Source organism: Callorhinus ursinus, unplaced genomic scaffold (genome assembly GCF_003265705.2).
Source record: "Callorhinus ursinus isolate GAN/ISIS: 27379988/994484 unplaced genomic scaffold, GSC_fseal_2.0 scaffold15, whole genome shotgun sequence".
NCBI classification, from domain to species: domain Eukaryota; kingdom Metazoa; phylum Chordata; class Mammalia; order Carnivora; family Otariidae; genus Callorhinus; species Callorhinus ursinus.
Window position 1 is genome coordinate 8,736,775 of NW_027397077.1, and position 27,431 is coordinate 8,764,205.

Consider the following 27,431-nt stretch of genomic DNA (forward strand, 5'->3'; position numbering starts at 1 on the left):
GACAGCTGGTCAGGGGTGAAGAGACTGCAACACCCTGCCTCCAGAGAAGATCAAAGTCTTTCACTTCCCTTAGTTCCAGGTCTGAACTCTGGTTGGAGCTTTTTGGGGACCATGAATTCCTCTTGTCCACCAGGCAGGAACACTCTAGTGTAAAGATCCTGCTGTCTATCCAGAGAGGACATCTTGACGGGGGGTGGGGGGGTCGTTTGGGAGGTTGTCCCCGAAATGGGGAGCGGCCTCCCACGATGAGGAAGGCTGGGGTGACCACCAAGCCCCGTGTGGGGGCGGAGGGAGACAGACTGCGGGGGTGGGGAATGAAGGCCACCTGGGGGAACCCTGTGCCCTGAGACTGACTCAACGCGTCAGCCTGACACCTCCAAGCACATCCTGTTCTCATCTTCCCCTTGCGCAAGGCTGGGGCCCAGCAGGAGGAGGCCGGGGGCTCTGCGGCGGACGGGGCGTGCCCAGCCTCCGAACGACCCCGTCACCTCGCTGGGTGGCCGGGAGGGCCTTTTTCCTCGCCCAGGCCAGCGCCCCCCCACCCCGCGTGTGCAGCAGCACCCGGCCTGCTCGGGCGGCTGGCTGTGTGACGCGGGCGAGCCGCTTCGCTTCTCGAGGCCTCAGTTTTCTTGCCTGTGAAGTGGGCTTGACAACAGCCTCGGCCCCTCGGGGTCGTGACGAGGCTCGGCAGGCCCGAGGGCGCCCAGGCGGCGCGCGCACTCCCCGCGGGAGGCCGGGGTTTGGGGGCGTCGGCGCCCCGCCCCGGCCCCGCCCCCCGGCCCGCTTCCTCCTCCCGCCCGGCGCCCCGCGGGCAGCCCCCTGCCGCCGCGCCATGTCCGCCGGCTGGTTCCGGCGCCGCTTCCTGCCGGGGGGTCCGCTCCCCGCGCCGCGGCCCCCCCGGCCGCGCGCCAGCCCGGTGCCCTACCGGCGGCCCCGCTTCCTGCGCGGCTCGGGCTCGGGCCCCGGCACCGCCGACGCCCCGCGCCGCCCGGACGCCCGGCCCGTGCGCAGCCCGGCGCGGGGCCGCGCGCTGCCCTGGAACGCAGGCTACGCCGAGTGAGTGCCCCGCTCCCCGGGTTCCCCCGCTCCCCGGCCCTGCTGGGCCATCCCGGCGCCGGGACCAACCTGGAAAACAGCCTAAGCTGAGCGAGTGCCCCCGGCCCCCAGTCTTGTGGCTCTACCTCCCTCCGGTCCGCACCTGGGACTCTGACAGCTTACCCCCCCACCCCGACTCCCAGTCCCACCGCGGCCTTTTCTTGGGGACTCCAGCCTCCCTCAGAGAGGCTTGCGAGTTGGGAAGGACCTGCACCTCTGGGGCTTCCAAGATGAGGCAGGGACCCTGGGTAGAGTTCCAGCATCGTGGGCCTCGGAGCTACCTTCCACCCCCGCACGCACGCATCTCACCCGGGGTTGTGGCCTGTGCTGTATGGGACAGGAAATCTGGCTGAGATGGGATGGAGGATAGGCAAAGGAGCCCAGATCTCCCCAGGCAGCCCCACCCTCACCTCCCAGCCTAGGTCAGCGGGTAGGCTCCAGGGGGGGCTGGGCCCCGAGTTTTGCCTTAGCCTGAGGTTTGTCCAGATGTGTGTCAGGGGCAGCATGGGGGCTGCTGCCTCAGGGGTATGGCTCCTCCTTCTGTGTACCAGTTCTGGTCTCTGCCCGTGGGGACATGGGTGTGTCCCTGAAGGGTCACTGACCACTTACCGGTCTCAGGATCATCAATGCAGAGAAGTCTGAGTTCAATGAGGATCAGGCGGCCTGTGGGCAGCTGTGCATAGGGAGATGTGAGTTTGGGGCCGAAGAGGACCGGGAGTGGCTGACATTGTGCCCAGAGGAGGTGAGTACAGCTGGGTCCCAGCCCAGCTTTCAGGCTGGGACCAGGACTGTAGGTTGAGGTTCTTGCTCTAGTGTCCCACTCTGGGCCAGGGCAGAGCTGGGGAAGCCAGGCAGAGCCTGACGCCAAGCCCTTCCTGCACAGTTCCTGACAGGTCATTACTGGGCCCTGTTCGATGGGCACGGCGGTCCAGCTGCAGCCATTCTGGCCGCCAACACCCTGCACTCCTGCCTGCGCCGGCAGCTGGAGGCCGTGGTAGAGGGCATGGTGGCCACTCGGCCCCCCATGCACCTCAGCGGCCATTGCGTCTGCCCCAGTGATCCCCAGTTTGTGGAAGAAAAGGGCATTAGGGCGGAAGACTTGGTGATCGGGGCTCTGGAGAGTGCCTTCCAGGAATGTGTGAGTGTGGCCTTTGGCTGGGGAAGGGACCAGGGACCCGAGGGGCACCCCTACCCACAGCGGTGGTCTCCTTGGATCTTTGCATTGGGAGGACAGGCTGGGGTTGGCTTGTTAGTAAGGGCCATCGCTGTCATCATAAGCCCTCCCGTTTACCCAGCGCCTGGGACGTGCTAGGTGCTTTTCCGTGCTGCGTACCTCGTGCGCCCTGCCGGTCCCTGGTGCGGGGGCTGCTTTCCCTTCCTCAGTTCTGGATGGGACTTCCCTCCCTCCCAGGGGATACGTCTAGCTCCTCTGACCACAGGGATCCTGGAGTCAGCACTAGACTCTGGGTGGGGACCGCCAGGCTGGCTGGTGGGGAAGTGAACGGTGGGGTGGGGACTGGGGACAGAGTGGTGTGGTGGCGGTACTGGCAGCAGCTCAGGTGGCTTCGGTTTGCCCCAGGATGAGGTGATCGGGCGGGAGCTGGAGGCCTCAGGCCAAGTGGGCGGCTGCACAGCCCTGGTGGCTGTGTCCCTGCAGGGCAAGCTGTATGTGGCCAATGCTGGGGACAGCAGGTAAGAGCTGGAGGGTATGTGGGGTGGTGCGGGCAGGCGGGCACCAGGGGCAGGGGGGACAGTGAAAGGGGGCTGGAAGTGGAGGGATGGAAATGGGGATTGACTGGCTGGGTGTACCTGGCCTGTCAGGTGTGAGTGGACAGCAGATGCCAGGGAGGGCAGACACCTCGAGCGCCAAGTCCAAGGGCTGAGCCTTTACTTTGCAGGCTGTAGGTAGTCACGGGGTGTAGGGGGGCGGGCAGAACTGGTCCCTGGTGGCTGGAGGAGGGGCCGACAGGAGTGAGGCCATGAATGAGGGGGGAATCTGCCCCACAGACCTCTCCCTCTCTTCGGCAACCCCGTCCAGGGCCATATTGGTACGGAAAGATGAGGTTCGGCCCCTGAGCTCTGAGTTCACCCCGGAGACTGAGCGGCAGCGGATCCAGCAGCTGGTAGGTGCCTTTAGCGGAGGGAGGCTGTGGAGCCCCAACTTGTGAGTCCAGAGTCACCGAAGGCCACCAGAGAGAGCCAGTCTCTGTGAGACAGTCTGTGCCTGTCCCCCCTACCCCAGGCCTTCGTCTACCCCGAGCTCCTGGCAGGTGAGTTCACCCGACTGGAGTTCCCTCGGCGACTGAAGGGGGATGACTTGGGGCAGAAGGTTTTGTTCCGGGATCACCACATGAGAGGCTGGTGAGTGAGGTGGGGTTGGAGACGGTGGGGAGAGCCCTGGCATCCAGGCCCAGTGTGTGTCCTCCTCCACCTGGGCAGGGTGGGCTCCCTGGTGCGGGGAGGCGAGGGGGTGGGTGGGGCCAGCGTTGATGCTGGGTCTGCTCCTGCTAGGAGCTACAAGTGCGTGGAGAAGTCGGATCTCAAGTACCCACTGATCCATGGGCAGGGTAGACAGGTCAGTGAATGGCCTCCTCTAAGAACCCCTCTTAAATTGTTCCCTGCAGAGGTGGGAGCTCCTTTCTTCCTTGTTGGGGGCTGTGGCTGGGGTCACGGGGTTTGCTCCAAGGCTACAGGATGTTTGTCCCTCAACCCAGGGCACCTGAGGGCCACAGTACGCGTCTGTGTTACTTTTTTGCACATTGGCTGGGGCTGTTTGCCGTCACCTCACGTCTCCCTTGTCCCCAGGCTCGGTTACTGGGAACACTGGCTGTCTCCCGGGGCCTGGGAGACCATCAGCTCAGAGTCCTGGACACAAACATTCAGCTCAAGCCCTTCTTGCTCTCTGTCCCACAGGTGAGTGGGCAAAGCCCACACCAGCTTCCATCTGCCCAGAAAAGCAGATGATGAGGCAGGCGGGAGCCGGGAAGGGAGCGCTGAGGGATCCTCGGGCTTAACTTGCAGGTGACTGTACTGGATGTGGACCAACTGGAGCTGCAGGAGGAGGATGTGGTTGTCATGGCAACTGATGGTCTCTGGGATGTCCTGTCCAATGAGCAGGTGGCACGGCTGGTACGGAGCTTCCTCCCTGGCAACCGAGAGGACCCGCACAGGTACTATAGCTTCTGGGGACCTGCCTGTTGCCAGCAGCGACACCAGGATGTAGTTGTGGCTGAGCAGACAGTGCTGATGCGCCCGGCTCGGGGCATGTGGTCAGGAGTGGAGCTCTTTACAGCAATTCACTTCTGGGGGGGTGACTGTGGGTCCCCCAAATCTCCGGGTTCAGAAATCCCCAGGACCAAAAATCTCCATGGTCCAGCCTGTGGCCTTCCCATGCTTACGGCTTGCCTGGCTCCACAGCTGGACTGCATTGTTTGGGTCCCCACGTGTCCAGCCCTATGCAGCAAGTTCTCCCCGAGGGGGGCCGTTGCCTCTTTGCTGTGGCTCCAAAGTGCATCTGTAGGATGACCCCCACAGGTTCTCGGAGCTGGCCCAAACGCTGATACACAGCACGCAGGGAAAGGACGACGGTCCCACAGGGGACGGGCAGGTGTCCTACGACGACATCTCGGTGTTCGTGATTCCGTTGCACAGCCAGGGCCAGAGGAGCGGTGGCCACTGAGGATTCAGACACTATATCCCAGAACCATTCTGGGGCCGGGTGTAGTCCGAGCATCCCTCCACCATGGTCAACAGCAGGCCTACCTGCCCTGCCCCAGACACAATGGGGTGATCCCCCACCCCAGCCTATTTCAAGGAGAGCATTTATACCAGGCAGCTGAAACAGGAAGAGTATGGAGAGCCCAGCTCCCCAGGTCCGCCCTTTGGCAGGCAGGGCAAGAGTGCAGTATTAATAACCTCCCTTTGCAACGTTGGAAACCCAGGGCGGTGGGGGGGTGGGGTGCTTCTCTGACAGGGTCTTAGCAGCCCAGCGTTATTCCCAGATGGGGACAGTGGGACTAAGGGCATTGGCCACAAATGCCAGGAGGGGCAGAAGAGCCTGTTTGGATCCAGGTCTCCAACCCATGAATGTCAGGATAGTTACTCAGTAACCCCCAAAGCCCATGCAAGGTGCCTTATGGGAAACTATGGGTAGCCTTCTATCTGCTCAACAGCCGATTTGAATCAGCCCCTTGGGAGAGACCAGCCCAGGTACTGCCCTGCCCCCCTCTGCCACTGGAAATGAGGCACAGGCTCGGGGGCCTAAAGTTGGGGAAGAACAGAAAGAGGCAAGAGGAGCCCCAGAGCCGGGACTCTTTGCTGAGCCGGGAATGTCCCCCGATCACTCCCTCCTGGCCCCCAGCCCTGCCATAGGCTGATGTGTCAGCAATGCGTTTGGTTTTGTTACTCCCCATCACCTCCTATTATTAAATGTGTGCTGAAGAGCCCTTGTGAATCATGAATTGCTGTAAAGCTTGGCATTATAGTACACTTTTTTGCTCTTTCTTGTTACTTTCCAAAGAATCGGTCTCCGCTCCCCCTTGCAAATTTGCCTATAGTCAGGACTGCATTTTCTCCGAGGGCCTCCCTAGTCCCCAGCGTGGGGTGAGCCCCAGTGAGAACTGTGGTCTAGGACACAAAAAAGTCTCTACCACCATCCGTGAGCTCTGGGCTTGATGTAGCAGGAGTGCCTTTAACCTCGTTTTGCACGCCTACTTCGATAAACCAAGAATTAGCTGGAGACAAATCAGTGTTCCAGGGCTTACTGTCTGATGAACAGCTTAGTTCTTCACCTTCCCCACAAGACTGTCATCACCTGGGCGCCTGGGTGGCTCAGTTGGTTAGGCGACTGCCTTCGGTTCAGGTCATGATCCTGGAGTCCCGGGATTGAGTCCCGCATCAGGCTCCCTGCTCAGCAGAGTCTGCTTCTCCCTCTGACCTCCCCTCTTTCATGCTCTCTCTCTCAAATAAATAAATAAAATCTTTAAAAAAAAAAAAAGACTGTCATCACCTAGCATTTGCCAAGGCCCAGGTGCTCGGAAGCATTTGTTGAATTACAAGGCGACCACCTTTATGATCTCAGCCTCACACCTACTTTAGTTTACAAAAATTCTATTCAGGCAACCCACAACCCTAGATGGGGGCCAGGAGGGACATGGGCTAAGACGCACCAGAACTGATGGTAAAACTTACATGTTTAGATTACTGGGGAGGCTCTCAGGCCCCCTTTCCTGCCCATTAACTCATTTTATTTTTATTTTTTAATTTGCTCATTTATTTTTTTAAAGTAAGCTCCATGCCCAGTGTGGAGCTTGAACTCACAACCCTGAGATCAAGAGTCATATGCGCTGGGCACCTGGGTGGCTCAGTTGGTTAGGCGACTGCCTTCGGCTCAGGTCATGATCCTGGAGTCCCGGGATCGAGTCCCACATCGGGCTCCCTGCTCGGTGGGGAGTCTGCTTCTCCCTCTGACTTTCCCCCCTCTCATGTGCGCTCTCTCTCTCTCTCTCTCTCTCTCTCATTCTCTCAAATAAATAAATAAAATCTTAAAAAAAAAAAGTCACATGCGCTACTGAGCCAGCCAGGTGCCCCTCATTAACTCATTTTAGACTCCCATTTCCTATACATTCTCCAGGGAAGGGACAGGGAAAACTACCAAATTTCTCAGGCACTTCTGGGCCTCCGTCTGGCCACAGCTAGGCCCTGACATCCTGGGGGCCCCCGAAGTGCTGGCAGCCTTTCCAGGCCTGCTCTAGTTAGGTGGCTAGTCAACGCAAGAGTGTGCCTTAGCAGCCTGCAGTTTGACTTCCTCTCTTCAGCAAACACACCTGCCCCCCAGCAGTGTGGGCAGCATCCTGTGCCTGCCTCTAACCCCCATCAACTGCGGAGGCAGCTCACCCTGGCAGCCCGCTGTCTCTGCTCTTGCTCCTCACACAAGGCCAAAGCCCAAGGGGTGGGCATGGTGCTCTCAACTGCAAGCACGTCAAACTGGCGGGAGTGACCGCTGCAGGGTCAGCCATGCTGACCTGCGTGTTCATGTGTCTCAGCAGAGCCAAAGGCTGCAGCAGGCCTCCCACTGGGCTTTCTCCTTGAGCCGTCTGCCAGGAGAACCTATGCATGGCCTACCATCACTCACAAGCTGGGATGTTCCCTCTGCGGCTCTTCATAATCCTTGGCCAACCTCCAATGACCACGGGCAAGGTGGCAGGCCCAAGGGTGTCTTCCCTGGTTCAGAGGTGGCCAAGAAGAGGCAGGCAGCTCTGAGGATACTGAGTTAGTGCATGGGCTCTAGGAGTTGCCAACTCACCAGCCAGGCAATGGGTTATCAAGCTATTGGCCAGGCCCTCTGCCAGAACTAGTGCAGGAGCCAAAGAAGAGGCCCCATTCTCCCTGCCCCACAGAAGCCAGGGCCTAGCGGGCCAAACTTTATTCCAGCTAGAGGCTGCCAATCTGATCAAGTGTTGAGGTAACAACGGGGGATGAAAGGCAACCTAAGGTACACGCCAGGTAGTCTGAAATGCTACTTCAGTGCTGGCTCGGGTTGGCTCTGCCCACTCATTTCTGGTCCTGTGGCTGCTTATTAGCACCTGTGGTTGAGACCCAGGCTGCGATGCGTTGAGGTCTGGGTCCAGGGGGTCTTCCCACCAGCCCCCAGGCTTTGGCCACCAGGGACAGGCAGGGGACAGTCCCAAGGAGCCCAACAATCCATCCACACAGCATTATCATGAGTCCCAAGGTGAGTCAGGATGACCGACAGGAGACGACCCACCCCTCCCTCCAACTCTGGGAACCAGGCAAACAAGGCTATGGAAACTCAATAAGAGAGAGGCTACAGCCATAAAATTCTGTTTAAGACTGTTAACATGGAAAAAATGTTTATATGTTAAGTACAAAAGGGACATAAAATTGTATATACAGTAGAATAACAACTATGTAAACACACCAAAAATCTATGCACAGAAATGTCTAGAGGAACATTTAACACCAAAAGATTAACAGTGGTAAGCATTTGGGTGGCAAACTGATTCATTTTAAAATTCCCCAAATTTCCTCAATAAGGATTAATTATGATTGCAACAGGGAAGTTTTTTTTTTTTCTAAAAAAAAAAAAATAAAAAAACAAACAAAAAAAACACCCCACTGGCTGGTGGTTGAGCAGTGCAGTGTCACATACAAATCGGTGGCTTTGGCCTAGACTCTCGAGAGTATGGTTTGCGCCCCCTCCCACCCTGGAGAGCTAGGGTATCCCTGGCTCCATGGAGAGCATCCCTGCAGGCCCAGCCCCTCTGCTCCCTTTGTTCTGCCTTATTCCCACACATCGTCCCCAGTCACTTCCAGCCCTATCTTTCCTCTCCTTGCACACTCAGGAGCCAGCTCTGTAGCCATGGGTCCCTAGAAAGACAGGCAGTGCCGTGCATATTTCAAAGGACATGGTACCTTAGCTTTGGACACCAGAAACTCAACAGAAATCATCTTCCTTGCTGACAGCCAAGTGGCTGCTGTGGTTGCAGGTATGTTCATCATGCAGCTCTTCTGGTAAACCCCCAGTCTCAAGCACTCTGAACAGTTATTCCTACCATGAATTCTCTACCCTGGAGAGCCAGAAGTGGGCAGTAATAGCTCAGATCACCTGCTTTCTAAAAATCCCTCCACTCTTGAGAAGGCAGAGCTATAGATAGTGGGTGGCACTGGAGAAAAGCTGCAGATTCGAGTCTATGTTTTGGAAAGATGTATGCCCCTTGGCCTTTAAGTTTGAGGAACAAGTCAAAAGTAACTGCTAACAAAACAGAACTGTAACTGCTAGCAATTCACAGCGTGTTCCTGCTGCTGAATGAAGGCAGTTAATGGCTTGCTTCCCCTTAGCAGCTATGTACTCGTGGGCAAGTCATAACCTTGTTGAGCCCGTTTCTGTAACTGCAGGGAATACGTGACCTGCTTACATGTTTGGGAACTTAGTGAACTAATATGCCACTGGTCCTGCTCTAAGAAGGCCATGCAGGGGAAGGAAAGGCCATGAGCCAGCCTTAGCTCATCGCAACCCTGACCAAGACCTCTCCCCCTTCCAAGAGAAGGCAAGGAAAAGCAGCAGACATACCAGGTAAACAGGAATGGCCTGTAATTGGAAAAGAAGCTTCAGACAAACTGAAAATGCTCTGGTTCCAGCATCGTGTCCCCAAATGCCAGAAGCCAGACACAAAAGGCATGCAGGAGTGACTGTCACACATGTATAGGCGCAGACAGAGCATCATCGAGCAAAAAGGGGCTAATACTGCAGAAAGGGCCCCAAAGTGCGGCTTGAGGAACACAAGGGAAGTTATCCCAAGACCCTCGTTTAGCTGCCATGGGAACAGCAAACACTTGAAGCTTTGCTTCGTTCTGTCTCCCAAAGGAATAAAGGTAATAAAGAAACTCACTAACACTTGTGGCAAACACTATTAGCAAAGATTCAGTCTTTCTCCTGGGCTGCCGGACTCCACCGCCTTCTGCTGAACTGTGAGAAATGACATATTCTATATACATATATATCTGCATACATACATATACATATATATGTACGCACGCACGGATATATTTAAAGGAAGGTGTACACACTGTGCTAAAATACAAACAACAGAAACCCCATGTCATATATAAAAAGGCTAAATATAACATATAACACAGGCCTAGAGCCAGCTCTTGCTTGGGAGCTGGGAAGGGGTGCTATCATCTGGAGACTCTGTACACAATTTGTGGTGGGCAGGGAAGGCATCAGTGTAAACAACTCAGACTCACTCCACAATACTGGCCCACAGGAAAGCGTGATGTAGCTCATGTACAAAAATAGACTCCCACCTTGCTTTTGTACAAAACCAAGCTTGGCAGGCACCCAGAAAGACCGCAGGTTTGTCTTGATGACGGGGGATCACACTAGGCTACCACTAAACCTCCCAGCCATAGAAACTACCTGCAACCCCTACTTCCTCCCTTTCAGGCTCTTGGGCCATTTCCCACCCAACACTCGGAGCCCTGAGGCATGCCCAGATCACCCACCCTCACATGACTTAACTCACAAGGCTTCCTGGCAAGCAAGGTCCTTCTTTCTGTATCTATCCCTTTCTTACCCCAAGATATATGAAGACTTACTTCTGTAAATGTTTGGCACCTAAGTAACATGATGGCTGTGGAAAAATGCCACAATGACACAGGGAGACCCAGTAACAAGACATGCAGGGTGAGGGCAAGGGGTGCTGAGCTGCCCTTAGCATCTCAAAACCAGAACTGTGGCTTCCCATGCATTTATGGGGGTGGGAGATGGGATGTGCAGAATTAACAACTTCACCGGCTCCTCAGCAGCAAATACATTCAAAATTGAAGGCGTCTTGAGGGCCCCAGTATACCCTAATCATGAATCTGGTCACTCCTCTGGAGGAGCTCAGTGCAGTGACAGCTGTAAAATCTAAGTCCTGATAGAATCTGCCACACCAAGAGTCTTTTTGAAGAAGCTCGGCAAAGTACTTTTTTTCTTTTGAGCAGATGTACAGCACATCCATGGGAAGGCCATGTGGAAGGATGCTCTCCAGCCCAGTCAAATGATCCAATCCATTATCTCAGTCCCCTCTGAGTTCTTTCCTGCTGGCCACCCTCACTGTACACAAACAGCCGAGCAGCACCAAGGTCAGTCATCAATGGTGGGCAACCAGAAGGCCTGGAAGGAGAAAAAGAAGTCAACTTTTAAAAGCCAAGCCTCTCTCCTCACTGCTGAGGGTTCTTACCCCTCCCCATAGCATCAAGGTGCCCAACCCCAACGGTGGAGGAATTTTGGCTGGTGGCCTTCCCTCATGACCAATCAATTCTGGCAATCTAGGGAGAAACACCCCCTCCATGCGAAAGCAAGCTGGTCTTGTCTCCAACACTGTCTACCTTCCATGCCAGTGGCCCAGTGGTAAGGAAAAACAGGAAAGCCGTCTGGGAGGTGGGTGTCTGGGTAACCTGGACTCACTGCTAATCTGCCAGGTGACCACCAACAGGCCCTCTCCTTCCTGAGCTGTAAAAAAGTGAGAGGAATTGAACTAGATGGTTTTGTTGCATTTCCTTCTGACACAGTTTCCTTAGTTGGAAAAAAAAGGGAAAAAAAAAAAAAAAAAGAGCCAAGGGGGCAATGTGTTCTGGGTAGGCTAGAAGCGAAATCCCTCATCCTCAAATACCCAGGTAGATTTAAGAGATGCCAAAAAGAACCTTGAGACTGAGACACACTTTGCTTTGTTCTGCTAGCGTTGCCTAGGAAGAGACAGGGGACTAGAGGAAATTCTAAGTAGTGAGTTATGATCAACTGTATGATTTTCTGAGGAATTCAGCATAAACTGAAAGAAACAGCACACTGAGAGTTTGCAGCCACAAAAGGCTGGTTCAAAGTATTTTTTAAAAAGGCCAAAAAATGGGATGCCTGGGTGGCTTAGTTGGTTAGTTAAGCATCTGCCTTCGGCTCAGGTCATGATCCTGGGGTCCCAGGATTGAGTCCCACATCAGGCTCCCTGCTCAGCAGGGAGTCTGCTTCTCCCTCTCCCTCTGCCCCTCCCCCTTGCTCGTGCGAACGTGCTCTCTCTCAAATAAATAAAATCTTAAAAGGAAAAAAAAAAGGCCAGAAAACTATGAGGTGTAGTCCCAAGTAGTTTGGGCATAAAACCAGGGGCCACAGCAAAAACTGGCCTGAGATCTCCCAGCAGAACAGAGGTGATCTCAGATCAGGAAAAGAAGGGTAAAAGTAAAAGTGAAAGATCAGTCCATAAGCGTCTGACTCTTGATTTCAGCTCAGGTCGTAATCTCAGGGTCCTGGGATCAAGCCCTGAGCCAGGCTCCCTGCTCAGCAGCGAGTCTGCTTCTCCCTCTCCCCTCCCCCCAAAAATAAAATAAATAAATCTTAAAAAGGACGGGGGGGAAGACTAGTCCAACCAGAGATCAGATAATAGGTGAGAACCAGAGACGCCACCAGTTGAGGATAAGAAGCTGGAGGCTTGTCACATACCTATATAGAACACAACTTGCTGTGCTCACTGAAGCACCCACCACCCCAACTAGAAAGGGCCCCTAAATGGAAGACATCTCCCATGTTCACATACCATGTTGGAACATGCACTGGCAAAGGTCATGAACTTGGGGTTGAACTGCAAACATGTAATGGGGCCTGTATGTTTGCCATCCAACACAGCTACTTTTATACCACTCTCTCCATTCCAGACATGGATCTTGCCATCCTCTGAACCTAAAGGGAATGATAAGGGAAAATACAACAACTCAAGGTGCAATGCAAAGACAAATGGGAAAGACACAGATTGACATCTGGAGAAAAGCCAAGCTTCAGGACCCAGCCCCTCATGAGAAACTGAGGGAGGAGAGGCAGTGAAGAAAGGAAACTGATCTTAACTCTCAGTTATTTGTTCCTGAGCATGTCATTTCCCCCCTAACTTCAGTTTTCTCAACAGGGCTGAATACCATCACACTCTACCAACATCGGGCCACTGACAACCGAATGCAGGGTTAAATCAGGAAGTTAGTATTACTAATAAGATCGTGCTTGTAGAGTTTAATTCTTATGCTGGTCGAGGGAAGACCAACATTATTAATGCCAGTTCCCAGTAAGGAACTGCAAAATCAGGATAAAGACACTACAACTTTGGCATAATGTGCTGTTATACGAAATCTGAGAACGTCTATCAAAAGGGTAACAGATAGTATCTTAATTAGTTAAAACTAATAGAAAAAATAAAATAAAAATAAATGCACAGTACCAGAGAAATAACCCCTAAGGCGGATAAAGAAAGCTTACCGATCATAATAAACTGGGAGTCTGGAGTAAACGAGGCCTCCAGAGTGACAGCTTTGCTGTTGGCATAACCCTAAAAACAAGAACAGTTCTCTTATCACAGCCCTGTTAACATAAAATAATTACCTGCAAACACTGAGCCAGCACACACATCACCTTCGTTTCCATGAAACCCTCTCCTCTTCATGCATCGCATCACCAATGTTCCACACAAGGCTGCCACCCTTTACAATTCAACCCCATCTCCAATTCCATATTCAATGCGGCAAGAAAATTATTTTGGTCAAGAATTATTTTGTATCTAAACTCCAAACTTGGGTCACTATGTGAGAAGTGAATGTCTCAGAATCCAAGAGAAGTTCATGTTCAGAATGAAAATGCAAGCCGTGCCTGCATTGGTGAGTCCAGGATAACTGCTGGTCTCCATCAACCAGCTAACATAAATAGCCCAGGAGGTAGAAGCATGGAAATAGCCATGCTCAAAGGTTGTCAGCTCACCCCAAAGGTGTGCATCACCACTCCCTTGAATGCATCGATGAGACGGATGAAGCTGCCATTGGTGGAGATGAGGATGAGTTTACCATCATTGCTGAACTTAAGTCCTGTCCACTCACAAGTCCGATCGTACTGCATCTTAAAAGTCGCAAATGGCCCCTGAAATGATAAAGACAGTAGCCCCAGCCCAAGGCCCATCAGTGTTCCTCCTGGCAGAGCCAACTCTCATTCTATCCCTTTAGATTCCTTTTTGACAGGGCGCCTGGGTGGCTCAGTTGTTGAGTGCCTGCCTTCGGCTCGGGTCATGATCCCAGAGTCCTGGAATCAAGCCCCGCATCGGGTTTCCTGCTCAGGGTGAAGCCTGCTTCTCCGTCTCCCACTCCCCCTGCTTGTGTTCCCTCTCTCACTGTCCGTCTCTCTGTCAAATAAATAAATAAAATCTTTAAATTAAAAGAAAGGTTCCTTTTTGACTAGGAAAAGGAGAGGAAGAATACTGCTCCGACATTCTCTAATATTAGTCTACCACACACCTCCTCTACCATGGAAAAGGCTCTCACCTTACCCTTCAAAACTTCCATAACACCCAGATAGCTCAAAGACTCAAAGATTTTACCTTATCAAAAGAGCGAAGGTCATAAAGTTTGACCATTTCAGAATTGACACCTGCAGCAAAAATTAACCCTTCTGGATCAAAGGAACAAACTGGCTTGCCTTGTAGATGCATGAGGCCCTAAGAAAAAATAAGAAAAAAAAGTTAATGAACCCAGGATCCTACCACTATATAATTTACTTTTTCCAATGAAAACTTAAGAAAGGGACACAAATAGACACCTGCCTACCTAGGGAACAGAAAAAGCAAACAAAACTAAGTAAAATGGGGCTTTTTACAAATAGGTCTCCATACAACTGGCTTCGTCAACCCTAATTGTACAATTCTATAGACACTGAATGCAAATAAAAACAAATTCCTTGAGGATAAAAGCTATAGCTCACAGGTTTCAGGAAAATGGTTTTGAAAGCAAAAAGCCACAGAGCATAATGCAATATGCACTGGATTAGGGTATTTGCTTAATTACCAGCTACCTACCAGGAAGATAGATTTTCTCCAAAGTTTAGAAAGACTCTGGGATCTCAGAATGGAACCATTACTTTCTCCCTTGTTTGAGAGGAAGAGCTGATGACATTGCCTACCATAGGAAACACTCAAAGTGTAACTGTGAGGTACCATTACCTGGCAGTTAGGAGACCGGAGATCCCAGAGTCGAATGGTCTTATCAAGAGACCCAGAAATGAAAGTGTCATCCACAGGTGACATGGACAAGGCCACCACCCTGCAATGCATCAAGATAAATAGGAGTTGAAGCAAAATATTTGCAAAAATTGGATGTGAACTCTAAACCACAGGTACTTTCCTACCTACGTACACCTGTTCTCTCAAAACTGCCATTTTAAGAAACATCCATAAACAAGCAATTTGGAATAACCAAAGGCAACTAATATAATGAAAAGCCCTATGAATGAAACTAATAGCAATGAAAAGAGAAACTTAAAACTACAGCATAAAAATATAAGATTCCAGTGTAAATCAAACCACAAGGAGATCCCACCTCACAAGAGAGAGAACAAGTGCTGGTGAGGATATGGAGAAATCAGAACCCTCCTGCATTATTGACTGGAATGTAAAACGGTACAGCTGCTTTTTAGGCTTTACAGTTCTTCAAAAAGTTAAAGACAGATAATCACTATATGACCCAGAAATTGCGCTTCTAGGTATATACCCAAGAAAAATGAAAATGTATGTCTACGCAAAAAGATACACATACATCCAGAGCAGCATTATTCATATTAGCCAAAAAGTGGAAACAACCCAAATACCCATCATCTAATGAACGGATAAGCAAAATGTTATTATTATTTGCTAATGAAAAGAAATGAAGCACTGATTCCTGCTACAACATGTATGCACCTTGGAAACATGCTAAGTGAAAAGAACTGGACTTTTAAAGGCCACACACTGTCTCATTTCATTTACACAAAATGTCCAGAATAAGCAAAGCCATAAAGAGAAAGTGGATTAGTGGTTACTGGGATTGTGGAGGAGGGGGGATAGGGAGTGACTGCTGAGGGGTGCAAGGTTTCTATTTGGGAGTGATGAAAATGTTCTGGATTAGGGGTGATGGTTTGCCCAACTCTGTGAATATACTAAAAACCTAAATTGCGTACTTTAAGAGGGTGAATTTATGGTACTAAACTATATCTCAATCAAAAAACAAAACAAAAAATCCTCATGATTCCTTAACTACAGTTTCGTGGACTACACTAAGTCTCAAATCCAAGTACCATCAGCAACACCCGAGGGTGGATTGAAACTCAGACTACTGGGATCCACTCCCAGAACTTCTAATCCAGTCGGTCTATGGTAAAGACTGAGAACCTGCACTTCTAACAGGCTCCTAGGTGATGGTGAGACTGTTGGTTTGGGCACCACACTTACTAAGCCACAGGCCTGCGCTAACAGCAACTGTATTTCTGATATGGGTCCGCTCCTATGGTTATAGCATTAAGAGTCGCTCACTCTGGGACGCCTGGGTGGCTCAGTCATTAAGTGTCTGCCTTCGGCTCGGGTCATGATCCTGGGGTCCTGGGATCGAGTCCCACATTGGGCTCCTTGCTCAGTGAGGAGCCTGCTTCTCCCTCTCCCTCTACTGCTCCCCCTGCTTGTGCTCTCTCTCTGACAAATAAATAAATAAAAATCTTAAAAAAAAAAAAAAAAAAGAGTCGCTTGCTCAAAGACATTTCTTCCAAAGGCTCACTCTGAGCTCTCCTGTCCCCTCTGCTCATGTTCGCACTTTGCCATGCCCTGCTCTGAAGACACCTACCACCTCCAAGCATTTGGGCCTGGCCTGCAAGGAAGGACAGCATGTGGCTCTACTTCACTTGCTCTCAGAGCCCATCACAGCCCCAAATGAGGGGAGCTATGACCTGTACAATGTCTACGATTCCAGTCAGTACCACCTATAGACAAAGCCCTTGTGAAAACAGACATCTGGGTAACTCTTCTTCTGGATTATGGAAGAGTAGTTCCACATTCGGGTTTGGCTGTAAAACACTTCATAGATATAGGAGCTGATGTCATAGATGAAGATTATAAAGGAAATGTTGTTGTGCTACTTCATTTTGACAGAAGTCTGAAGTAAAAAAGATGACCAAATTGCACAGCTCATTTGTGAATGCATTTTTTTTTTAATCTAGAAATAGAGAAAGTTCAAGTTTTAGATGACACTGAAAGCGGTTCAGGAAGTTTTGGTTCCACTGGAAAGAATTAAAATTTATGCCATGAATAGAAAATAAGAAAATGTACTTTTTTCTTAAACCTTTACCTAAAGAAAAATTTCTTGCACTATAACTCAACTAGCGTTCATACTAGTTCCTCAACCTAAACATTTAAAGATACTGTAAGCCAAATTTCCTGGGAATGCTGGGGTGGTAATAAAACAGAGTGAGCAGAATGCATATGGACATGTAATTTTAATGCTGCGGTATTCAGGTGAAAAACTCAGAGGAAGTCTATCTTGGCACAAGGCTCTATGCTGAGAGGTAAAGGGAATGCAATGAGGAGCAAAATCTCAACTCTCAGGAAGCTTGTCTAGTTCAGAGAACTCCAAGAGAGGGTCAGAGAAGGCCTTCTCAAAGAAGCAGCACATGTAGTGGACAGTATTTCAATGGGAGATGCCTTTATGAAAAAGGCGCCACATAGGAAAGCATGAGGCCCATATTCAGGAAGCAGCGCAGAGTTTACCTCAACTCAAGTGGCAGGAGATAATGCTGAGAAAATGAGTCAGAGCTGGATAGAGGTGAGCCTGACTCCAAGGGGAAGGAGCAGACAGATGAAGAGAACCATTAAAGCTTTCGGACACAGACTGTGAAGGGGTCAGAGCTGTAATACAGGATGCTAAAGCAGGATGATGAGGGATGGGGAGATTAATAAGGATTTGCCAATAATTCACTTGACAGGGCATGAGCCGGGGCAGACGAAAAGGAGAGAGTACAGAGCTGAGTGACACACGAGGTTAAACCTAGGCAGAACCAACAGGATTAACAGCTCATGAGATGTGAAAGCAGGGGAAAGAAAACAAACAGGTAACAGAGGCTTTGAGTCAAGATAATCAGGAGGGACAGTTATGAAGAAATACGAGGCAAACAGAGGAGCTGGCCCAAGGCATATAACAACGAGGGATGGCGTGCTGGACCTGTCAGGTGGGGGCATGAAAGAAACACCTATGTAGATGAATAGAAAACGTGGAGGTGGAAACTGAGTCTGGAAATCAGGATAGACATGAGCTAAAAATACTGATTTGGGAAGCCATTCATCACTGAATGAACTTAGTGATGGAGATATCTGAAAAAAATATCGAGAGGAAGAAAAACGAGGGTAGAATTTTGTTTATTTTAAAGTCAAAAGGAGAAAGAGAGGCCAAGAATAGCAAGAGTAGAACCAAGATGGGAAAAGTTAAGATGCCAAAGGAAAAAAAAAAGTTACCAAGAAGTTGAGCATCCAAAAAAAGCCAAAAAAAACCCAAAAACAAACAAACCAAACCCCAAGGCAGTAGATTTTAACTGGAGGCAGCAGGGAAAGGGAAATAAAACAGCGTGGAAAAAGCTCCATAAATGATTCTAGGACTAGACCAAGTGATTTATTTTTTTTTAAGATTTTATTTATTTATTCATGAGAGACAGAGAGAGAGAGAGGCAGAGGGAGAATCAGGCTCCCAAGGAACAGGGAGCCCGATGTGGGACTCAATCCCAGGACTCTGGGATCATGACCTGAGCCAAAGGCAGACGCTTGACCGTCTGAGCCACCCAGGTGCCCTAGACCGAGTGATTTAAACAGTGAATGAGTGAGTGTAAGCAGGTGGAGATGGGAGTATGCAGATTATTCTTTCACGTTGGACAGTTAAAAGGAGTGGGAGAATTAAAATAAGGAAGACCAAGTAAGTCTGTAGGCAGCAAGGAAGGGTCTAGTTAAGAAGACGGAAGCAAGCAGGAAAAGGGAGGTTGGTTTTATCAAGGAAGAAAGGCTATTTCTTTTTAAGGAAAGGGTTCCAAGAAAGACACAGATGAAATAGAAGTTGAAAAGAACTCGTTTGGGATGGCCTTGATTTTCTCAAAACAACAAAAGAGGCACAAAGTCATCTACGAATCAGATCATCAGGAGGATGGATAATCGGGAAGATTGGAAAGAATTTTAAACTGCAATCAACTTATAATTACAGACAGTACATTTGTGAACATTAATTTGACTAACAAGCAAAAACATCTACTTGTCACAAGCCATTCTTTGTTTGGAACTACATAGTAACCAAGAGCTGCCACCTTTCATCTTCAGCAACACAGATTTGCCCTGCCCAATCAGAAGCACAGCCGAAAACAGGGTGCTCTTGGTCCACCTCCTGTTCTGTACCACTCCAAGTTGTACTAGGTTAATGTATATTTGCAAACAAAAGGCCGAGGAAATACCCTCAATGATTAAGTATCATCCAAAGGAAAATGTTCAACATTCAATCGAAACTTGAAAAATTGGGAGGAAAAAACACTGGGGGAACTGGGGTAGGAGACAGAGAAACAAAACGCATTACAAAGAATAGGAAACAAGCTTTTGGACTTTCAAAAGTAACAAAGGACAATTTTATTAATATTTTTTCATCCTCATTAAGATCTTCTCATGGAACATATTTATGTAAAGCAAAGGCCTGCTGAAAAGGGGCTGCCAATACTGGAAGAGGCCTCATACACATAAATGGTCCTTTCATGAAGGGACATCTGCTTGTTTGGGGTTTCTAAATGATGAACATAATTTGTATTACCTAGGTTTCCACTGAGTATCTTTAATCCTCTTTTTCCATAATTATGTTTTAACTGAGATCCTGATTTAGTCTACAAAATCCCACCCCTGCTTCCACAACCTCAGTCAACCAAATGTTGACTACTTTAGGGAGGGTTAACAAGAGAATACTAAGGATGCCAAGCAGCAGTGAGGAACTAGCTTCAGTTCACTAATAAAATCTCTCTAGTCTCCTGGTCTCTGGATAACCTCAGGGATAAAAGAACTATCTACTTCTGTAACACTTGGTTCTTACCTTTTGCTATGTCCAGGAAAGTATCTGATGTATTTGTTGTCATGCAAGGACAGGTAACGAATAGTATCTGTAAGAAGACAAATAAGGCATGATGATATCCTATTATTTTTAAAGGAATTACTTTGTATTTTCATCTTGAAAACAAGGCCAAAGATTTCATTGTTTTTCATAACTCAAGAAAGGTGTGAATAAATAAGGTTAGGTAATTCCTCTCCAGAGCTGAAGAATGAGCACTACAGATTTCACATAATTCAAAAGCAGAGTTCTCAAGTCGACGTCATATAGAGCAATGTTTAAAATCACTGTTACCACCATCTTTGGCTTCTGCATAGTTACAGTGCAACCTGCCCTGTAAAATTACCCTGCTTGCACCACCCCCCAAAACAGAATAGTTTTAGTACCCACAGAATAGCAAGCCTTAAAGGAGAACATTTAGCTGCTGAGAAACAGGCTCAAAGAATTAAGCAGCCATGCTAAACTGAGGATCAGGCTGAACTCTGGCATAATATTTTCGCCCAGGGTTCTTCAACAGTGTGTCGACCCAACCCTGACCTAAATGTTAACTGGATATACAATTTACAACAAAACTAAACAGATGGAAAGAGAAATAATGTCCTACTACTTTTTAAATTAACCAACTATCCACTGGTCCTTTGTGCATCAAAGCAGTTAAAATAATAACCAAAAGAACAAATGAGAAAATTTGGGTTAAAAAGACCTTAAAACGTTTAAAAATCAAACTCATGAATATACCAACAAGTCACAGCAGTGAGATTTTGTCAATACCAAAGAAAGGAATAATTCATAGAGGCTTGTATTTGGGGAGAAAAAGACAAACACTCTTAAAAACCAAGAGGTTTTATCTGAAAAAGTAAGCAAACAAAAAAGATGGTGGTGGGAAAGGAATGAAGTGCCATAAAGAATAGAACTGGAAAGTGCTATGCCCCCAAAAAGACTAGGAATAAGAAGCAATTGTTGAGAAAGAGGCAGTAAGAAACAGTGCCAAAACACAAACAGAAAAGCACAAAAAGAACATTCTAGAGGCAAAAAGAACACAGAAACAAAGAGGCTGAAAGCACCAAGTCATTTCAGTGGTTCACAGGGGTACTTTCTAATAACAGGGCATTTGACCTGGGAGAGGGAAAATCACACTCTTTGTATGTTCCAAAACGGAACTCTAACATAGTTTTCTTTGAAAATCTTCAAAGTTCTAGAATGACAACTACAAAGTCTTCCTGGTTGTTCTACTTCTAAAAACGACTCACCTGCCCTAAGCAGAAAAAGACTTCCTCCCCATTACCTGTGCTCCCCGGGATGAGCAGGGCGTCGCCATCCTCTCTGCCCCACTCAGTAGCTGGTGCACTGTTCCTGGCAAGGCAGTGGCCTGTACAGTTATCTCCTGTACCGGGTGGTATCACAGACCCTCAAACTGTACAAACTACTACCTCAGCCTGGAATCAGGCAAAAGGAAACGGAGCGTTGGAGGAACTCTTCAGGATGCACTCGAGACAGGAAAGGCAACAACATCCTCACAGCAGAGGCCTGGCAGCAAAGCTGCAAGTGCCACACGTTTGCCTCATTTTGCACCATATTTGGAGAATCCTCACATTTATTCACCCAGAAAAATACCCCAACAGAAGAAGTATACCAGTCATTCAGATGATCACATAGATATGTTTCCTCAGGATTCTAATGATTTATATTCTTGTCCAAAAGCATCAACTGCACTGCTTACTTAGAAAACCACTTCTGAAATAGAGGCATGAAAAGTAGAAATGATATACTTACTAAAAATCAAGTACAGGCAGAAAAGTCCCATTAAAAAAATAAAAAGACTTCTGCCCATCCGCCCTGAGATAGGCATGGCCAAAATACAGTCTAAGTGATCTTTGTTGGATGCCATTAGGAAAATCTTACTGTAGGGGCACCTGAGAGGCTCAGTCAGTAAAGTGTCCATCTCCTTATTTCAAAAGCTCAGGTCACGATCTCAGGGTTGTGAGATCGAGCCCCAAGTTGGATCTGCAATGGGCTCTGTGCTGGGTGTGGAGCCTGCTTAAGATTTTCTCTCTCTCCCTCCCCCCACCCTCATCACGCTTTCTAAAAATAAATAAATAAATAAATAATATCTTACTGCAAAAAGTGAATCAATAAATCCAGTGAGATTAAAAAAAAAAAAGAGTCCTAACATGAAAGTAAGTGTTACATAGCTCAATTACCAAGATGAACTGTCAACTGAGAATGACTTATTCCAGGGGAAATACAGGTAAAAACGGCGATCATTTATTAGAGAAAAAAATCACTAGTTTAATTTCTAAAAATAACTCTTTACTCTTCAAAGACATTAGTTTTATTTAAAAATTAAAAGGGGAGGGCACGCCTGGTCGGCTCAGTCAGTATGGCATGCAACTCTTGATCTCAGGTCATGAGTTCGAGCCCCACGTTAGGTGTAGAGATGACTTAAAAATAAAATCTTTAAAAATAAATAAATTAAAGTAAAAAGAGAAAAGGGACAAATTCAGATTTCAAAAGAAGGCCCTGAAATCAAAGATAATTAAGGTCAATACACTATCCTTTATGACACAGACCATAAAAGGTAGGCATACACCAGAAACTCTTCTAAGGTCCCTAAATTACGATGGTTCAAGCATTTGTGGTTATTTACCACTTGCTGTATGTCAAGTATTCTTTCCTTTTATTTATTCTAAAAGTATTCAAGTTTAAAGAAGTACAAACTATAAATATAATTCATTGCTTCCTATACCACTCTAATCTGGAGACCTTTCAGAGTCCGTTTCAAGTCCTTCAAAAGTACTAGTGGATTGCTTCCAGCATCCCTTGAGTCATAACAATGTTGGCACTGCTAACATTATAGGAAAATATTTAAATTAAAGGAACTCTAACCAAAGCAGAAGTAGTCACAAAGATTCCAAGAACTATTTAACAAAAGAAACCATGACCACAACTTCCTAAAAAGAAGGCTTGCTTACCGTCTATTTTGTTAGAGCTGTACACGACTGTGTTTGCTGCATGGGTATATCTGATGAGGTCCACGCCATATTTCTTACTGTACAGGGTTCTCTTTGGTCTGACGAGGAAATGGGACAGAGAAAGAAAACCATCAAAATCCTCCATCACCAAAATCTGGGATCTTCATATAAAGAGAAGCACTTGAATGATGTGGTAAGGATGAGCATTCTTGGGAAACTCTAACACTGGAAAGAAACAGAAATTCTTCCAAAAGGGAGGAAACAAATGGAACCAATCAAGTACAACTTTCACCTCTGAACACCAAATGCTGAGGTTAAGAAATGGAAGTAAATCCGAGGGCTCAAATGAGTCTTTACTACAATGTTCAGAAGTTAAGTTTTGAGAAAAAGTACATCTATTTGGGAAGAAAGGCACATAAAACACAAGTCACAACTTATAACAAAGAGAGATATGGGAATACGTCATACCAGTGAGGCCATAACTTTTCTTAAGCCATTCACTTAAGAAATAAGGTCCTTTCTTCAAGAAGAAATGATTTATCAAAACTGAAACTAGATGCAAAACTGCCTGCCTTTCCTAACATAACCTGCTGTTACAGAAGCTATCCATCCTCCCTATCCTACAAGTCTGAAGTCCTTACTGAGCCTTATAGAAGGCAAGACTAACTCTCCCTAGGAAAAAAACTAGTCATTACTTTTCTTTTTTTTTTTATTTTTCTTATTGTTATGTTAATCACCATACATTATACATCATTAGTTTTTGATGTAGTGTTCCATGATTCATTGTTTGTGCATAACACCCAGGGCTCCAAGCAGAACGTGCCCTCTTTAATACCCATCACAGGGCTAACCCATCCCCCCACCCCCCTACTTTTCTTTTTTAAAGCAAAATCACGTATTTCCAAGCTACAGGTTACCAATCCATTTGAAGTTCCTTCAATGTTTCCCTCTACAGAACCTTGAAAATCAAAGATCAAGCTAAAGCGGATCTCAGCAAAATCTTTAACCAAAAACTTCACCATGTTCTAAGTTTAGGTATAGAATTTCATAAATCCTATACCATTGTTTACAAAGAGTTCCAATTTTGAAAAAGAAAGTTCACCCTCTCGATGGAACCTAGATGCTAAACAGATTACTCAGGCAGCTTTAAGAAGTCAAATATTTGCTTCTGCGTGGAGCACTGGGTGTTATGCACAAACAATGAATCATGGAACACTACATCAAAAACTAATGATGTAATGTATGGTGATTAACATAACAATAAAAATTATTTAAAAAAAGAACTCAAATATTTGCACTTTCAATTTTTGTTAATGTCAGGGAGGGTCAAGAGTTTCGATAGATAAAACCTATTTCCAAACAAGACTTCTCACTCCATATGCACTGAATTTTCCACTTTCTCGCCTTTAACTGAAAGCTCAGCTAAAAAGATCAGCCCAAAGGCTACCCTGCTGAGTCCACCATCCTGAGTTCTGCTGTGGGGTTACTGTGTGGTAAACAGTGAGTGAGCACATGCATGCACAGGCACATGTTCTTGGTCTCAAAAAAGTTGATTTTGTTTCTGCAAGTGGAAAAAGCTTACTTATCCCAGTAATTCGGTCTGTCCAAAATACTGAAGACATATCCTGAAGAGCCAATGTTAAAGGGTGTGGTATAAGGAAAATTTTCAGTTCCACTTATATATGGTCTATTTGTCTCAAATTTATCTCAAATTTACTAATCGAAGATTTGTCCTTAATAACAGAAAATTTTACTTATCACTTCCTAGTTTGAAAGCAAGAGCCTAATTTTTACATTCATTTCACAGGATCTTTACCAAGCCCATGCACTACATTTTTCCATGAATATTTTGGGAAGTTTCTTTCCACAAACTATGATTCTTGTGATCAAGTATGAGTAAGTAATATTAAAGCCTTCTCTATGAATAATTTGCATCACCTAGCAGATAATATCTTTCATATTCTTTCAAAATGAAAAATCACTCAGTGGATGTTAACAAAACACAGACAAAATGAACAAAAAACTGGAAAATATTAAGCATAAGGAACGCTGTTTTAGCCATTTTCAAGCTCCCAAATTCTAACATTAGTACCATCTAGCAGAGATACTATGCCTTCCAAAAAAACACTACTCTTCTACCAATGTTCATCATTTGACTTACACTAGTGGCAAATTTTTTCTTCACATTACCACTTAGGATTATGGACTCTTAAAGGTGAAAGAAGTAGTCTAAAGTGATCTGACCACTGTCACATACCTGGTCACAAGACCAAACTAGAACCCAGGTCTAACTACCAGGCTTGCCACAGACCACAATGTCACAATTCACTGGTAAGAGAAAACTTAAAAAAGTGTGCCTTATACTATTATATCAATGCTAAATTTTCTAATTTGGATAATTGTACTCTGGTTATGTAAAAGAATGTCCTTGCACTTAGGAAATCCATGTTCAAGTGTTTAGAGATAAGGGGCTTGATACCTCCAATTCATTCCCTAATGGTTCAGAGAAAAACGCGTACCTAAATACTTACATACAGAGTGATAAAGCAAAAGGGGTAAAATGTAAAAGATTACTAGATGATATGGGATATATGAAAGACTGTTCTAATTTTGCTGCAAGTTTGTAATTATGTAAAACTGCTACATGAGTGAACAAACTACATTAGGTCATTATATTAACATTTTACTTCTAACAAGACAGGACTTCCAAGTCATTGCTCCCCAAAAGTAGAAATTATGCCACATTTGGAGACAAACTGCTAAGGAATGCTGTCACATGTCACAACCTTCATTTCCTTTGAATGAGAATATACATCTCTATCCTCAGGTTACAGGAAGAAGTTCTAATCTGTGCACAAGCACCAAACATTTGAAGCCAGTCAGCTTCAAATTACTTCTAGCTCCAGGACCCAGCAACCCTGATGCCCACTCCAGTTCTATGTCACTTTCTCTTCCAATCTGATTCAAATGGCCAGGCCCGGACAGAAATCCACCTACTAAATGAATAACGGTCCAGCTAACAATTCTCTCCTCCCCCAGGACCACCACTATAGGCCTCTCTTCCGCATACTGCAGGCGGAATCAGAGCGAGTTACATAATATTTTTTCATAGCCCCCGTGGGAAAAAACTGGGGAGAAGATACAGCTTAGACCAAAACAGAATTACTTTAGATAACCAAATTCACAAATGAAGAGACAAGTTCCAAAAGAAAGTTTATAGAAGACATCGGTTTTAAAACAAAATGCAAAAGGAACAGTTGGAGAAAATAGAGAAAACTCCGAGAATTCAAAAAATATTATCTGGAGCTAGGTAACAAAATGAAATCTGACAAAACCAGTAGCCACCGAATTAAACCAAACATCCACAACCCTACTGTGGCTGAGGAAAATCAGTGGCTGAGGAAAATCAAATCTAGCCTAAACCAGTTTCTCCTCCAAAGGAGCTCACAATTTAGCAAGGAGAAAGCAAAGCAGGTCTACAAAGGGTGAGGTGAAGCTGACAAGGGCCCAGAGAAAAAGGCAAAATGTGCTTTTAAGACTTTACAGAATGAGATGAGATGCAAAGCAGTCGGTCTCCAGAGGACTTAGGGCAACATAGAAATTTCAGGATCAGACCCTGAATTCTGATAATTCCAAGTGGACCATGTAATAATAATAAAAAAAAAAAGTATAAGAGGAAACACGAAATTGTTATAGGATGCCTTTTTGTTTTCATAGCAGGTTCCCATTCAGGTCGGGATGGGACAGCCAAGTTCGTTTTCTTCTGGCAAAAAGGAAGTTTCTGATGTTGTTCAAAAGTTAACTACAAATGCGGGCATCGGGTCTCAGGGAGTAAGAGAATGATTCAGAACAGAAAGGAAAAGACAGGGGGCCCAAAGAGGCAAAACAAATAAATCCTGACAGCTAAGAAATGCAACCCACGCGGCCTTCCGGCAGAAGGCCGCGGGAAGTTGAGGGGCAGGGGATGGGCGGGGTGCCAGGGCTGAATCGAGGTCACCGAGGAGGGCAGGGAGAGCGAGCTATGACGCTGTTGACTGAGGTAGGAGAGCAGCCTTTGCGGTTGTGCGCGGGGGCTAGAACTGACGGGCACCTCTGACAGAGTCGGAGGAGCGCAAAAGCTACCTGCTGGGGCTCAAGTGGGCGGACCGGGCGTTTAAAGGTCAAGGTCAAGGTGGGGTTTGGCAAGCAATGCAGAAGCGCTTTTCCAGGAGGCCGAAGGCATACGAAATAATAACGATGTTGTTATCACTCTCATTATTTTTAAAAAGAAAATTAAAGGTCTCCTGGGCAGTTAGGAGTGGAAGCGGCCCTGGCAGCAGCGAATGCAAAACAGGCCGGGGGAGGGCGGCGGGGGCGAGCGCTGGGCCACGGGAGGGAAGGAGGGTGGGACGGACCGACGACGGACTCGGGCCCGGGCCCAGGGCCACCGCCGCACTCACTTGCCCTCCTGGCAGTCATAGAGCACGATGGAGTCGTCGTCGCTGCTCGAGATGACCGTCTCGCCGTTGGGGCTGAAGTCGAAGCAGTTAATCTTGTCCGAGTTCTCGCGGAACACCTTGGCGACGCGGAAACTCCGCAGCACGCTGTCGGTCAGCTTCATGGCGGCGGCTGCTGGAGGCGGCGGCGGCGGCGCAGGGCTGGGGCGGGGCCCGGCGGCGAGCGAGCGGGCGGGCGGGCTGGCTGCCGAGGGGCCGACCCGGGCGGGGCGGACGCCGCGCCGGCGGCGAGCGCAAAGGCGGCCGACAGTCGGGCCACCTCCTCCCTTTCTTCCTCCTGCACGTGCGACGCTCTAATGCCCGGACTGCGAGGGCTCGCGGACCGTTCCTCCTCACAGTCGCCTCAGGGCCAACCGGCGCGGCGCCGGCTCATTGTGTCCGCCATCTTGGGACGACAGGCAGAAGCCGAGGGCGAGGAGCCTCA

The 27,431-nt window shown here is 47.7% G+C and overlaps 3 protein-coding genes across 3 annotated transcripts in view; 1 reads left to right on the forward strand and 2 right to left on the reverse strand.

Moving 5' to 3' along the window:
- TLR9 (toll like receptor 9) overlaps nt 1-27,431 on the reverse strand; it is a 112,055-nt gene that overhangs the window by 25,689 nt on the left and 58,935 nt on the right. The gene's annotated exons all lie outside the window — the stretch shown is intronic.
- On the forward strand, nt 818-5,901 carry PPM1M (protein phosphatase, Mg2+/Mn2+ dependent 1M). Its single transcript, XM_025885351.2, has 10 exons — nt 818-1,056; nt 1,714-1,837; nt 1,979-2,233; nt 2,675-2,787; nt 3,134-3,218; nt 3,338-3,456; nt 3,607-3,670; nt 3,901-4,008; nt 4,117-4,265; nt 4,630-5,901. The coding sequence occupies exons 1-10, from the start codon at nt 833-835 to the stop codon at nt 4,772-4,774; spliced, it is 1,386 nt and encodes a 461-aa protein (XP_025741136.1). The 5' UTR covers nt 818-832; the 3' UTR covers nt 4,775-5,901.
- WDR82 (WD repeat domain 82) lies at nt 7,936-27,418 on the reverse strand. Its single transcript, XM_025884781.2, has 9 exons — nt 26,951-27,418; nt 22,512-22,609; nt 19,525-19,591; nt 14,619-14,718; nt 14,001-14,117; nt 13,391-13,546; nt 12,896-12,965; nt 12,189-12,331; nt 7,936-10,777 (listed from the first exon to the last, which is right to left on the reverse strand). Exons 1-9 carry the CDS (start codon nt 27,109-27,111, stop codon nt 10,748-10,750), a joined length of 942 nt encoding a protein of 313 aa, XP_025740566.1. The 5' UTR covers nt 27,112-27,418; the 3' UTR covers nt 7,936-10,747.